The 13493-nt window shown below is 36.1% G+C and overlaps 1 protein-coding gene across 1 annotated transcript; it reads left to right on the forward strand.

Moving 5' to 3' along the window:
• Positions 1-8101: 8101 nt before the first annotated feature.
• On the forward strand, positions 8102-12849 carry Kera (keratocan). The gene is made up of 2 exons (XM_036169580.1): positions 8102-8990; positions 12683-12849. The coding sequence occupies exons 1-2, from the start codon at positions 8102-8104 to the stop codon at positions 12847-12849; spliced, it is 1056 nt and encodes a 351-aa protein (XP_036025473.1).
• The last annotated feature ends 644 nt before the right edge of the window (positions 12850-13493 follow it).

A 13493-nucleotide genomic window follows, 5' to 3' on the forward strand; every position in this document is an offset into this window, starting at 1 on the left:
CTGACTCTTTAGTCTGTTCATGGGACACTTTTCCTCCTATTGGGTTGCCTTGACCAGCATACATGTGAGAGATTTTATCTTGTTTTATTTTGTGTCTTGTTTTGTTTTGTTGGACTGTCATCTCTTGGAGGCATGACCTTTTCTGAAGAAACTGAGGGGGAGTGGATATGGGGAAAGAGGGAGATGGGGGGTAACTGTGAGGAGAAGAGGGAGGAGAACCTATGGTCGGGAAGAAGCTATTCTCAGTTAGATAGATGATAGATGATAGATAGATAGATAGATAGATGATAGATAGATAGATGATTGATAGATAGATAGATAGATAGATAGATAGATAGATAGATAGATATCACTTAAGTACTCAACATCTTTGACAAAATAAGAGGTTAATTAAGTTTTAAGAGTCTTCTCTAATGTTTGGCCATGTACTCAATGAACAATCTTACAAGATATTGGAGAATTTCCCAATGTTTAATTAGATGATAATTCTTGCTTCAATTTTTGTTTCATGTGCAGTCCAACCCATCACAGGCCAAGGTGCCTTTCACAAAGTGATAGCTCTAAAAATGTCTTTCTAGTCTATTCCAATAACCAGATTACCAGCAGCAATCTCCTTCTTTTAGCAATGTGATTTTTGCCATATTAATCCTGAATGATTATGGTTCCTTGACATTGATCAATACTTCAGTCTTCAGGAATACCATCTGACATGACATCATGTCAAGCAATCTACAGGGTAAATTGTATTAGCTGGAGATATAAATTAGAAACTTTGATGTCAGCAGCCACTTTGGCAATAAATACTGCAGAATACGACAAGTCTGCCAAGTAACTGATTTATTATACATGTTTGGGGTTTGAAAATAAGGTAAGACAACTCTCAAAGTCAAACCAAATTGCAGAATTATATTTTCATTGCCACAAGAAGCATGAGCCCTTTGATGTTTAAAGGCAACATGCCACTGCAGGCATTAAATGCATTGCTGAGAAGCTGACACACTTCGAGGTGCCACATGACAAGAAAACTCTGAAGATTTTTGAGGTCAAATTTGTCTTATTTATCATCCAGCAAATGAAATGATGTTCAAGGAATATATCATAAATGATGGCATTATATGTGGCCATCAACAAGCATCAATAAGAGAATTAGAATTCTGATTTTCCATTCAAAGTCTCACTGTCTTTAGTAAATTAATATTTTGAGAAACTAGACCCTAGCAGGGGCTGAATGATAATTGGATATTTGATGTCCGTAAATGCATTATTGTCTGATCTGCAATTAAGTGAGTACAGCATATACATGGACATGGATGGAGTAGTTGTTGGTGTGTTTTGCTGTTATCCTCTCCTAAAACACTTAGGAGGTGTGAGGGCTTTCCCTAAATCAAAAGATTGACAAAACTACAAATACAAAGTTGAGTGTAGTTTACTGTGGTGATATTGCTTGGGTTTGAGGTGATCAGAATAAACTGTTGGGTAAGACGCTAAGGACAGCAAAAGTATATCTAGGATTCGATGGCCTCTTCTTAGCAACAGTGGAAATGCTGGAGCTGCGTGGAATTTTCTTCACATAGTGATGGAACAATGCCTTCTAAGAGATTCCTTCAGAAGTGTAGCTGAGAAGAGATTTACATTAACTGGATTCTAAGCTGCCTACCTTATGATAACCTTGAGGAGTTGTGATATGGAGTCTCACTTTGTAAAAATGGAGAGGATCTGAGAACTCAGAGCTAATGATTCTGGTCACAGCTCACAAGGAAATTGCAAAGCTACTGTTATATATATTTTGACATCCAATAAAGAAAATTTTTGTTGAGTCCTGTAGAAAAGGGCACCACTAGAGTAATAAATGGCAAATTAGCAACTTAGAAATGATGGGGTCACTACAGTGTTTGGATCTATTTGGAAATCAGCATGACCTCAGGCCACTTCACACAGGAGGGCTGAACTATGTTTTTTATTCATAATTATAGTGAAAATCCACATTAGTAGAAATGTAAAATTCACAACTACAAACAAAACTAAGAAGAAATGTGATAACTTTTTGCTAATTTATACCATATGTACATGTTGTACATACAAACACACACACACACACACACACACACACACACATATATATATATTTGCATGTATATATGGTAAATTCAAAACCAGTGAATAATGAAAGAAAATAAAATTATTGTAAGTTACTAGTAAAACTTAATATCATCATTAAAACACTTCAAACTAACATCCTGAGTAGAATAAGAGGAGACAGTTACTACATAAAATGATTATTTCAAGAGAAGATCACCAAGGAACACTTTCCCATACTAAATATGGTATGCACAACACAATAGGTTAGAAAATAAAAGTTAAGAAAATCCACCAAAATCAGTAAAAATTCTTCTAGATTCAATAGGACCAACATATGAACTCACAGATACTGTTAAAACATGACAGGGTCAAAAAATGACAGAGTCCCAACACTGAGAAGGGGAAGTCATACAAAATCTGATCCCTAACCAAAAGCTATTTGCAATCATTAATTTCTGGGGAAAGAATACCAGTTTTCTCTAATGGCACTGGGTAGTCAACCATACTGTGATACTGTGAACAGGTCTTGTGCCTGAGAATAATTGGCTAACACACACACACACACACACACACACACACACACACACACACACACACGCATGCACACACGCATGCATGCACGCACACACACAAATCCATGTTTTATGTGGGCTTGTTGTTTTGTTTTGGGATACTGAATTTTTTCAGTTTATGTGCTTTGATTTCAGGTTTTTGGGTTGTTTGGTTTCTTCCCTGTTTGAGAGAGAGAGAGAGAGAGAGAGAGAGAGAGAGAGAGAGAGAGAGAGAGAGAGAGAGAGAGAGAGAGAATTAAGTTAGGTATGTAAGGAGATAGGAAAGAAGAACAGGAAAGACTGGTATTAGGTAAAGAATATAATCAAAATACATGAAAAATATTTTTAAATAAAAATTTAAAAAAATTCTTAAGATGCAAATTTAAAACTATGAGATACAAAAACTATATACTTTGACCAGGAGGCTTGCTTTCTGCCACTTACAGAGAAAAAGAGAATAGGGGGAAAAACAATTTAGCCTACATGGATATGCATCTCCAGCTCAAAGATTTTCTTGAATGACTAATTAAAGAAAATTCTGAAAATTTTCAGAAAGAAAAAAGAAAAATTTTGAAGAAAGAAAGAAAACATAATTGTATCAATGTTTTTATGAAAGCTATTGAATTCAGAATAATGGCTGTTTCAAACAACTTTGTGGTAGTTTGAAAGAAAATGGTCCCCAAAGGGAGTGATACTATCATGAAGTGTAGCTGCGTTAAGTAGGTGTGTTCTTGTTGGAAGAAGTATGTCACTGTGGAGGTGGGCTTTGGGATTCTTTTCTCAAGCTTTCCTCAGTATGATAGTCAGTTGACTTCCTGTTGCCTCTGAGTCAAGATGTAAGGACTCTCAGCTCCAGTACCACATCTGCCTGCATGCTGGTTGCCATGCTCCCTTTCATAATCAAAATGGATTGAACCTCTGAAACTGTAAGTGAGCCACTCCAATTTAATGTTACTTTTATAGAGTTGCCATGGTCATGGTGTCTCTTCACAGCAATAGAAACCCTGACTAAGACAGTCTTCAAAACCTTAGAGAAATATTACTTCAAATTAGAATTCTACACATTCAAAATGTTGGGGAAGTGCATGGGTCCACTAAGTACATTTTTAACCGTGTAAGTTCCTCAGAGAAAATAAAGATTTAAAAATATGCTAGGTAGCAGGAAGTTACTCTAAAGAGAAAAAAAATGAAGGAAGTAGCCAAGCAACTAGCCTGGAAGATGAAACACAGAACATGGGAAAAGAGCAAAGGGATTCCCAAGAGTACATTATTCCCACAGGCCAGGATGGAGAGCTGCATTACTCATAAATGTATCTAGAACAATAACATTTCAACAGAGGGTGTGTTTTATTTTGTCTTAATCAGTATTTCATATGCTTAGTGAAAATTTAAATAGTTTTCATAATGAAGGCACTCTACACCTATGATTTTAAAGTCAATTATAAATAAGTGTCTATTATATGAGATTCAACCAAATGACACTTTAACTTAGGCATAATACATAGATGTAGGTTGTAAGGGAAAATCCCTATAATTGTCACTGCCAACAAGGAAGCAGCTGTAATATCTCCTTGTCGCATATGTATCTTGATAGTTGTGATTGGCCAAATTATCCTCAGTTTGCCATAGCAATAAAACTATTTTGAAGAAGAAACATATCAGAAATATCAGAACAGTTAAACTAGTATGTCTGATTTTATAGGTCTGTACATTTATAACTTTAACATGTTGACTTATTTAAAATGTCATTTCAATTCTATCAAATGGGTAGTTTTACTATTATAAGTCAATCATTGTATTAGCCATAAGGTATACATAAGGAGACTAAATAAAAGAGAATAATTATCCACAGTTATCATTTCTATCATTAGACAGATATATGCTGGAGTACTGGTGTTGTTCCAAACCAGTTTGGAAATACTTGTTCAAGAGACAGTATAACAGAAGCAAAGACTGGGGGTGGAATCATATAGGAGCTGTGTCTACATCAGGAAGAGGCCTGGGACAGCAGGCAGAAACTCAGAACCTTTAAAGGCTTAGAAACACCGTTAGCATTTTACATAGGGTTATAAAGAAGAAAGAGAGCCCCAAGATGTAGAAAAAGGAAATTATTGAAAAGGGAAAAATGTTCCAGGAAAGGGTTTTGTCTTCAAGTGAGAGGGACATTTAATTAACTAGGTAATTTGGTACTATTCCAGGTCAAATAGGTGAATCATTAGTGAATAATTCTTACGGAGATCACTGCTGATTTGGTCAGAGCAATTTTGAAAAAGGGCAACACGAGAGACCACATTTTGGTGAGGAGATCATAGGCAGAATGATAAATGGAAAATAGGCTGGAGAAGTAAATGAAATATGCTGATTTTCCTACCGAACACATAGAAATTTTGGGGCAATAAGTTTAGAAATGACCAAAATCAGTGTACCTCAAAAAGGAAATTATGACTGTGTAGATTTGAACATCCCATTTCACTTCTGCTCCATGGATTGAGAAAAAAAATAAAATAAATCATGAAACAGAGAGAATAAAACAATAAAACATAATGTGGTGAAGAGAAAGCTGGTATGAAAAAGCTGTAAAAAATCAAAACCAACCAACCAACCAAACAAAAACCTAGAGTGTTTATACAGAGTATGTCCTGAGTGTGTACCTGTAGGACCATGAAGAGATGTGTGAATCATATTTTTTCTTTCATCTATATCCATTAACATGCATACTTATTCTAATTGGATATATAGTTGAATTCCCAAGAAAGACTACTATTTCTATATTCACTTATTAAAAAGAAATCTAAACCTGTGAGGGAGTCCATTGTTGTGTAAATGACAAGACTGAATCCTAATTGACCCATGTAAGGCCACAAAGATTGGAAGCTATGGTTCAGAAAGGTCCTTTCCCATCAGTGCCCTCTGTCTCTGATACAACTAGTATGAACAGTGTTGGTGGGTGATAGTCATGAAAGCCTTTGATCTCCTAATAACATGTACTTCTCAAAAAAAAAAAAAAAAATGACTATGGTCAACAGAAAACAGCCTGAAACAAAACAGATTTTTGTTTGCATCCTCCCTCAGTAGAATTACCATTTTCCCTTAAATATGATAAATAGAAGAACTTAGCCTAGACATATGTTAGAGAGAAAAAAATAAGTGCAGCAGAATGCCTTATAAGTCACTGAATGTAAAACATGTGTTACAATATAATAAAAAGTCATCTTGTTTTAATAATTATTAGAAGTTATTACTAACGAGTGGGGGGATAGAGAGACAGTAATTGATTCTATGAAACAAAGGTAAATAAACTATATTTAGCAGGGAATATTTAGCAGGTAAATCAACTATAGCTACTCAAAGAGAATTTAATTTTTTTCAAATCTGTGTTTCTCTTAATCAAAACATTCCAGCATCTGTTTTATATCAGAAATGAATAAAATATGTCCACATGAACAGAATATATTGGCCTTTACTTTTTGTGTTTAATTGTTTTAAAAGATCACCAAGGAAAAGAAATGTTTCAAAATCTCTTTTTGTTTTCGTTATGAATAAAATTCTCCTCAGTTGCTGGCTGGTGGACCTGATCTATACATCAGCACACTTTACCGTCCCTGGCATTGTGAAGTGAAAATTGCCTTGACTATTGAAAACCATGCTTGGAATCAAAAGAAAAATTTCCTTTGCTGAGGTGACAAGGTACTGCTATTGTTGGAGGGACTGAAATTGGAGCCAACAGTGCATACATCTTACAGAAGACTCTAAAACCCCGACAGCAAAGATTGGGTCGATCCATTACTGTGAGGGGCAGTGACCAATAGCAAAGGAGGGAGAAGATCCAAGAAGGCTGAGGTAAGCTATCCTGAAGCCTGTCAGAGTGGAAACAATACATCAAAAGGTCTTCATGGTGAAGAGTTACCATCCTTTTCATTTAATCTGATTGGAGGTTTAACAGCATCAAGTCAAAGCAAAGAGTTTTCATTCCTTTATTACCTCCCCTCCCCCATCAATTTATTTTACCTAGCGTCACACCAGCCACGGGACTCAACGGTATATTCCTGGAAAGCAAGGTAAACTGTTCTGTACTTTTTACAACTTTTGGTTTAGATATACAGAATTCTGATTCAAAAGATGTGGTGTTACAATTTCAATAACTAATGAAAATCTCTACTCTGAAGAAACTTTAACTTGTCTCTGTTGGAAGCAATCCAGAGAAGCATTCTGCCTTCAGAGGCAGTCTGACAGCTAGCAGAAACAATTCTGAACATTAATGGGAGGAATGAAAGACCAACATTCCATTAATGAGTGATTTTATATTTATGTCCCTAGGAATTGGTGAAATTTATTCGTGCTTATTACTAGTTGCTTTAGGTAAATGCCCATTGAGGAAACTGTAAATTTCATATATGTATATGAAACACAGATTATAAGCTAATGTTTAAAATATGTACTATGCATATATTTTTCTCTGCCACTAGTTCTTTGTGAATGTTATATTTGGTGCTATTCAATGGAGGAAAATTTCTTTCTTCTAAAAGTATACATCAGAAACTATTAACTTTGTTATATTTATACTGGTTATATAAATATAGGAGAAATTGTAACATGTTCTAAATATTTTTGTTCTTTCTTATCCTGATTAAATTATGTCATAGGTGAATAACATGTATCACAATTACATAACTGATACATTAGCTCTAAATAATTTCTGTCATATGCAAGTATGAGCATATATATACATTTGTAAAATATAGAGACAGTCTATATGAGGGAGATTATAACAATTATATAGGAAATAATGGTTATATGAAAATTTCATAATTCTGCTTCTTGGCTGAACATCTTAATTCTGCTTTGTACTTAAAGTTACACAACTCTTTCTCAAAAGTAAAGCTTACCTGAAAAGTTCAGCAACAGAGCCAGAGATGAATCACATACTTTACTTCAGATCCTAGACCCATCCTTTACCATAAACTTGTAAATTGTCCTTTCATCTCTACATTTCTTTGGTCCAAGGGCCAAAGAACCTGGGAAATCTCCTCCAGATGTTATTTTCATTTTTGGGTAAAAATAAAAGCACATGCAGATGCCCACCTCTTAGGAACAGCACGTAGTTATTCATTTATTAGATCACATTTTGTTCTCTTATACTCAACTACTGGTTTCAGGAAAGTTTCTTGAGTTAATAGCTTGAAATGGAAAAGCACTTAAGCTTGCTAAACTCTGCTTTCCGTTTCCCAGCTTTCACTATGACTCAGTTAAACCCAGAAAGGTTAAGGACTGTGAATTTGTTTCAACGTCTGTAAAGTGCTTTGCCTGTGATGGGTACTCAATAAATGTGTGTTCATTGCTATGTATGGATTAGAAGTGAAGATTCTCAGCCCCACTTTGAAGAAACAATGCTTACTGGGTTGATTCTTGCCAGTATTTAAAGATGAATGTACTATTTAACATTTGTGTTACTTACTTTACAGGTGTTTGTAATGGCAACCTCAGTCTGTTTGACGCTTTGGGTGTTACTCACAGCAGATACTGTGTGGACACAGAGTGTGAGACAGGCCTATGAGGTACAGGATCCAGAGGACTGGGATGTGCATGATGATTTCTATTGTCCCAGGGAATGTTTTTGTCCACCTAGTTTCCCTACTGCCTTATACTGTGAGAACAGAGGTCTCAGAGAAATTCCTGCTATTCCTTCAAGGATCTGGTACCTCTACCTGGAAAACAACCAGATAGAAACCATACCTGAGAAACCATTTGAGAACGCCACCCAGCTAAGATGGATCAATTTAAACAAGAACAAAATAACCAACTACGGGATTGAGAAGGGGGCTCTAAGCCAGCTAAAGAAACTTCTTTTCCTGTTTCTAGAAGACAATGAGCTAGACGAGGTACCTTCTCCATTGCCTAGAAGTTTGGAACAGTTACAGTTAGCTAGAAACAAGGTATCCAGAATCCCTCAGGGGACCTTCAGTAATCTGGAAAACCTGACCCTTCTTGACCTACAGCATAACAAACTTATAGATAACGCCTTTCAAAGAGATACCTTCAAGGGACTTAAGAACCTCATGCAGCTAAATATGGCCAAGAATGCCCTGAGGAACATGCCGCCAAGATTACCAGCCAACACCATGCAGCTGTTTCTGGACAACAACTCCATTGAAGCAATACCAGAAAATTATTTTAATGTGATTCCTAAAGTGGCCTTCCTGAGACTTAACCACAACAGACTGTCAGATGCAGGTCTCCCGTCGAGAGGTTTTGATGTGTCCTCAATCTTGGACCTCCAACTATCTCACAACCAGCTCACAAACTTTCCCCGAATTAATGCTAACCTGCAGCACCTTCACCTTGATCACAACAAAATTAAAAGTAAGTAGCCATGAAGATACACCTGTGACCAAAATTTCCATCATGATGTTTAGTCTCTATCCCTTGTAAGATTATCAATTGTGTTGTTTCCCCCACAAAAACACAAGTAATAGGCTGTTAGAACTGACAAATTATTTTCGGTTTTCATTGCACAATGTTGTTGATTCAGCTTTCATAAACCAAAATTCCCAAATCTTCGAGTTCAGGATTGAAAACTGAATCTTAGTCATCTACACAGTACTTTTTTTTACATATGGGAGAAAGGAAAGACCTCTGTTTTCTTTGTCTTGGAGAGATTCTGGTATTTCTCCCTCTGTGGTTAAATATCACTACATTTCAGTGTCTCTCAGAGTAGCCTTGAATACAAGGTCAACTACTTATCTCAGGATCCTGAGTACCAAGATTATAGGATTGTGTCCCAATGCCTGGCACTCTGTGGGTAAATTTGTTAGAGAAAATATGTAAGGCACAATCTTATAGAGTAGGATATAAGAGTTGATGTCTGAACTTCCCTAAGTATCATCACTGACCAAATGCTCCATGGTAGAGTGGTTTTCAGTGTTCATATGATAGTGTCCCCTCAACTCAGAGTTTCTGAGTCATTCAGTATTGGGTAGAACCCAAGACCTCTCATTCTCAACGAGTTCCCAGGTGCTGGTCCTGATGCTGTGGGGTATCATACATAGAGGTACTACAGATGCTCAAGAATTTAGTTACTTGAGATGGAAACAAATGCCCTGGGAACTGGTAATTTCCAGGACTTCGTAATGGATCCACAGTGAGGAAAATAACTATTCTTTCTTGAAAACAGCTTTGGACATAGAGTGGATAGTGGATCAGGTTGAAGCCTTTCAAAGTAAAAATTTTATCGAAGGATGAAGTAGTTACAAGACGTACACTCTTGGAAACATTTGAGATCAACTCAACCTGTTCATAGTTGTGTCAGGCTGTCTCTGGTAGTGAAAGTGAGCAATTTTATATTCCCTACTTAGGAACTGGTACACAGCCTAAGATTCATCTTCAATTCCAATATAAGCATTTTGGAAGGATAATCATGGGGAGATTCCTTCTGTAATTTTTTTAATCCAGTCTTGAAATGAGAGTTGATGAAAGTGTTCGATAGAAAGTAACCCTGGTAAATGCCACAGGTTTATGCTTCCTAGTTATCATTCGATAAAGATTCATTTAACATACAATCACATAACCATTCCATTACAGGGTCAATAGCACATTTACACTGGGCACTGCTTGGAGAGCACAGAATTTTGTTTTCATTATTGTTGCCATGTACTTGAGCATAAAATTCTGGAACTAAATGGCATGTTGCCAACAAAGCAGCCATTTTTCCCCCTGTGGATGGAAATGCATTGTGTAACACACCAATCAAAGGAAAAGATACAACATAGAAAATTTGTTAGATGAGTATGTTTAGTTGAGCCAAACATTATAATGTTTAAGAAGGAGCCTGGGTTTATAAGTTTTTGTTTTTGTTTTTGTTTTCCTGATGAGAGGTCTATGCTCCTATAGGTGAATTCCTTATCTATAATAAAACCTCACAAATAACTGGAGATGGAAGTTAATTTCAGGTGATTCAACATAGACTTTTGTATGTGAGTTGCAGATACTGGAAACTTGAGACCAAGTCTTCAGGAATCGGGTACCAGCATTAAAAACAAGGTTGCAAAGCAAACCATTGTGTCCTCGACTGAAACTTTACAGAAGGTTTTCAAAGGCTGTGAAATACATTCCAATATTTTAGTCAGTCAACCTTATATATTAGCATGTGTCAGACTCAACTGAGTTTGTGAAAGGTTGTAGGGATCCTCCACCCCAGGAGCCTAATGATTCAGATCTGTAATCATTTCCTTGGCTGGAGGAACCTAAAATCTCCCAAGACCCTTGTGTGATGTTGTTGGGAAGTTCAAAGAGAAAACTAAAACCCAGGCAGATGACAGTAACTGTCCTATGACACAGAGTAGTGGCACATTCAAAACCAGAGGCTCCAGTCTCTCCCCTTGAAGAAAATGAAGCCATGTGTGCTCATTTAACATACTGATCTAGTTTTGTTTATCATAGAAATAAATGTAGAATAAGTATTTCCTTTGTTGGACTCACTGGATGAGAATTTTATCGATCACATTGTGTTATAATAATTATTTATGTACTTAGTTCTTGTCACCTAATCTAGTTATTAAAAATATTTGCAAGAAACAAAACTTTTATATGAAAAGTCCATTGAATTTACCAGTGAACTTTGCTTTTGTGATTTTGGAAAAACATGTATTTCTTCTGAGCATGAGGGACTTGAATTTTTATGGAAAATGTGCATATACTCCAATAAGTTACTTCTCCATATTCTCTGAGAAGAATCCTAACTTATGGAAAATTATTAAATTTATGACTCCTATTTCTCATATTCCAGTTATTTGGGTACACTGAATATGAGGTATGGGATTGATAAGGATATTAAATAAGGCACTGAGTGAAACACAGTATCCCTGATGGGCAAGGATCCCAAGTAAGAGAAAAAGGCTAGTCTGGGCTGACTTTTATACAATACCCAGGTGGAAAGAATAGTTATATTTCCTAATAAAATCTGTGTGTGGATAAAGTGATCATGTATTTGAAAAAAAACTATAACCACAGAGCTGATTTACATTTGTGAGCCTTTTTTAAATCAAGTCAATTCACAAGATAACATAAGGTTTGTACAAAATAGCCATAATCCAAGTATTAAATCATTTGAAATTATACTGTAAATTTGTTTGCACCAAAAGGACATAGGACAGAGACTTTTCCCAAGTTAGGTGGTGTGTCCAGTTGAAAAGGAGCTCTTGCTCATTTTTTTTTTTTTTTTTTTAGAAAGCAGAAGTCATGGATTAATGGTTGAGATTATCTGCCCCAAGCTTACAGGAATTTTTAGCACATAACAGCTCTTCACTCAGGAGAGGACTCTCAGTGTGGCTATTGGTGCCATGAGCTCTAGTCCAAGACAGGTCTTCCTTTTCCCATCAGTACCAGGTATAAAGGTTGATGGGGTATTTCTTGGGCTCAATCCTCTGTAATTCAACCCTTGGCAAATGCTTTCTCTCCAACTAAATAGATTCATGTGGGGGAATTCATGGCTTCTAGTATTTTATGTAGAATTACGATAGATATTTCATGTAAACATACCATATATTACTTGGCATATTTTAAGGTAACAATACAGCATATTATCCTTGCAAGAACTCTTCCACCCATCAGTCGACTCATTCACCTATGTACCAGGTCTAATAGCTGTTTCTGCTTTTATTCCTCCAAATATGTTTCTCATTTTTGCATATTAAGGCAATTTTCACATGTTTCCTCTTACCTGTAAGCTTAGAAAATAACTGAGATATCTTATTTACCTTCTATCTATCATTGTTTTTGATAATATTACCTATTGTAATATCTCATGCTAAAATATAGCAGGGCATAGAGTGAGAACACTGCACCTGTTACATCAAACATGTTCCAGGATTATTCTTATGAAACAGATAGGTATAATAACTTGTTAGACAACGGTTTGTATCTCTACAGCTTTCACCACATGAGGTCATTTGGCCTCTTAGGGCCACAGCAGTTTTTTTTTTTTTTTTTTTTTCATCTAGACTTCTAAACATTCTGGTGTTTCAATTTAACCATTCATGCTATCTTTCCTTCCGTAGATGTGAACATCTCAGTAATATGTCCCACCACACTGCGCGCAGAACAGGACGCCTTCATTCATGGACCTCAACTGAGCTACTTGCGCCTGGATGGGAATGAAATCAAGCCACCAATCCCAATAGATTTAGTGACGTGCTTCAAGCTTCTTCAGGCGTTCATTATATAAACAGGCACCAAATCCAAATTGGATTAAGAGTAGATGTGTGTGGTATAGAATTTGGTTGTTTCCCCTAGGTTTAGGTCACAAGCCACATTTACAATTGTTCTTAAGCACAATTTTCATCTGTGCAGCTTTTTTTTTTTCATTGAAAAATGCTTTGGTCACTGACATACAGGTGCTGCTTGTATTAATTTGCTTTCCTCTGATTAACTAAATAGACACAGAGTTGAGATAACTTCTCAACTCAAAGCTATTTTTGTCTGTTTGCTAATATTACTAATATCAAGTAATTTTTTATTGTTACGTATTCAAAATGATTTACTTGTCTGTGACCAAATTCATATGTGCTGGTAGTGTAAGCACACATAAGCACAACAATGAGACAGCTGTGAGAAGTGCTGAAGAAAACGAATAAGTAAAGTAATCCTTTGTCATAATTATCATGAACCTGCCAGTCAAATGCCTCCTGGCCACTAGAAATAAACAGCGAAGCAGGAGGGAGATCTTATAGTCACTTAGGATTAAAACAATGAAGGCATTTGTAGTTTACTATCATTTCCTATCATTTTTCCCTTAGATCTAATACATTATTTTCCAGCAACTCCATCCCTACATTTTACAGTTATCATAACACAATTCTCCTGGAAGCA

The sequence above is a fragment of the Onychomys torridus genome, chromosome 20 (assembly GCF_903995425.1).
Source record: "Onychomys torridus chromosome 20, mOncTor1.1, whole genome shotgun sequence".
Lineage (NCBI taxonomy): Eukaryota > Metazoa > Chordata > Mammalia > Rodentia > Cricetidae > Onychomys > Onychomys torridus.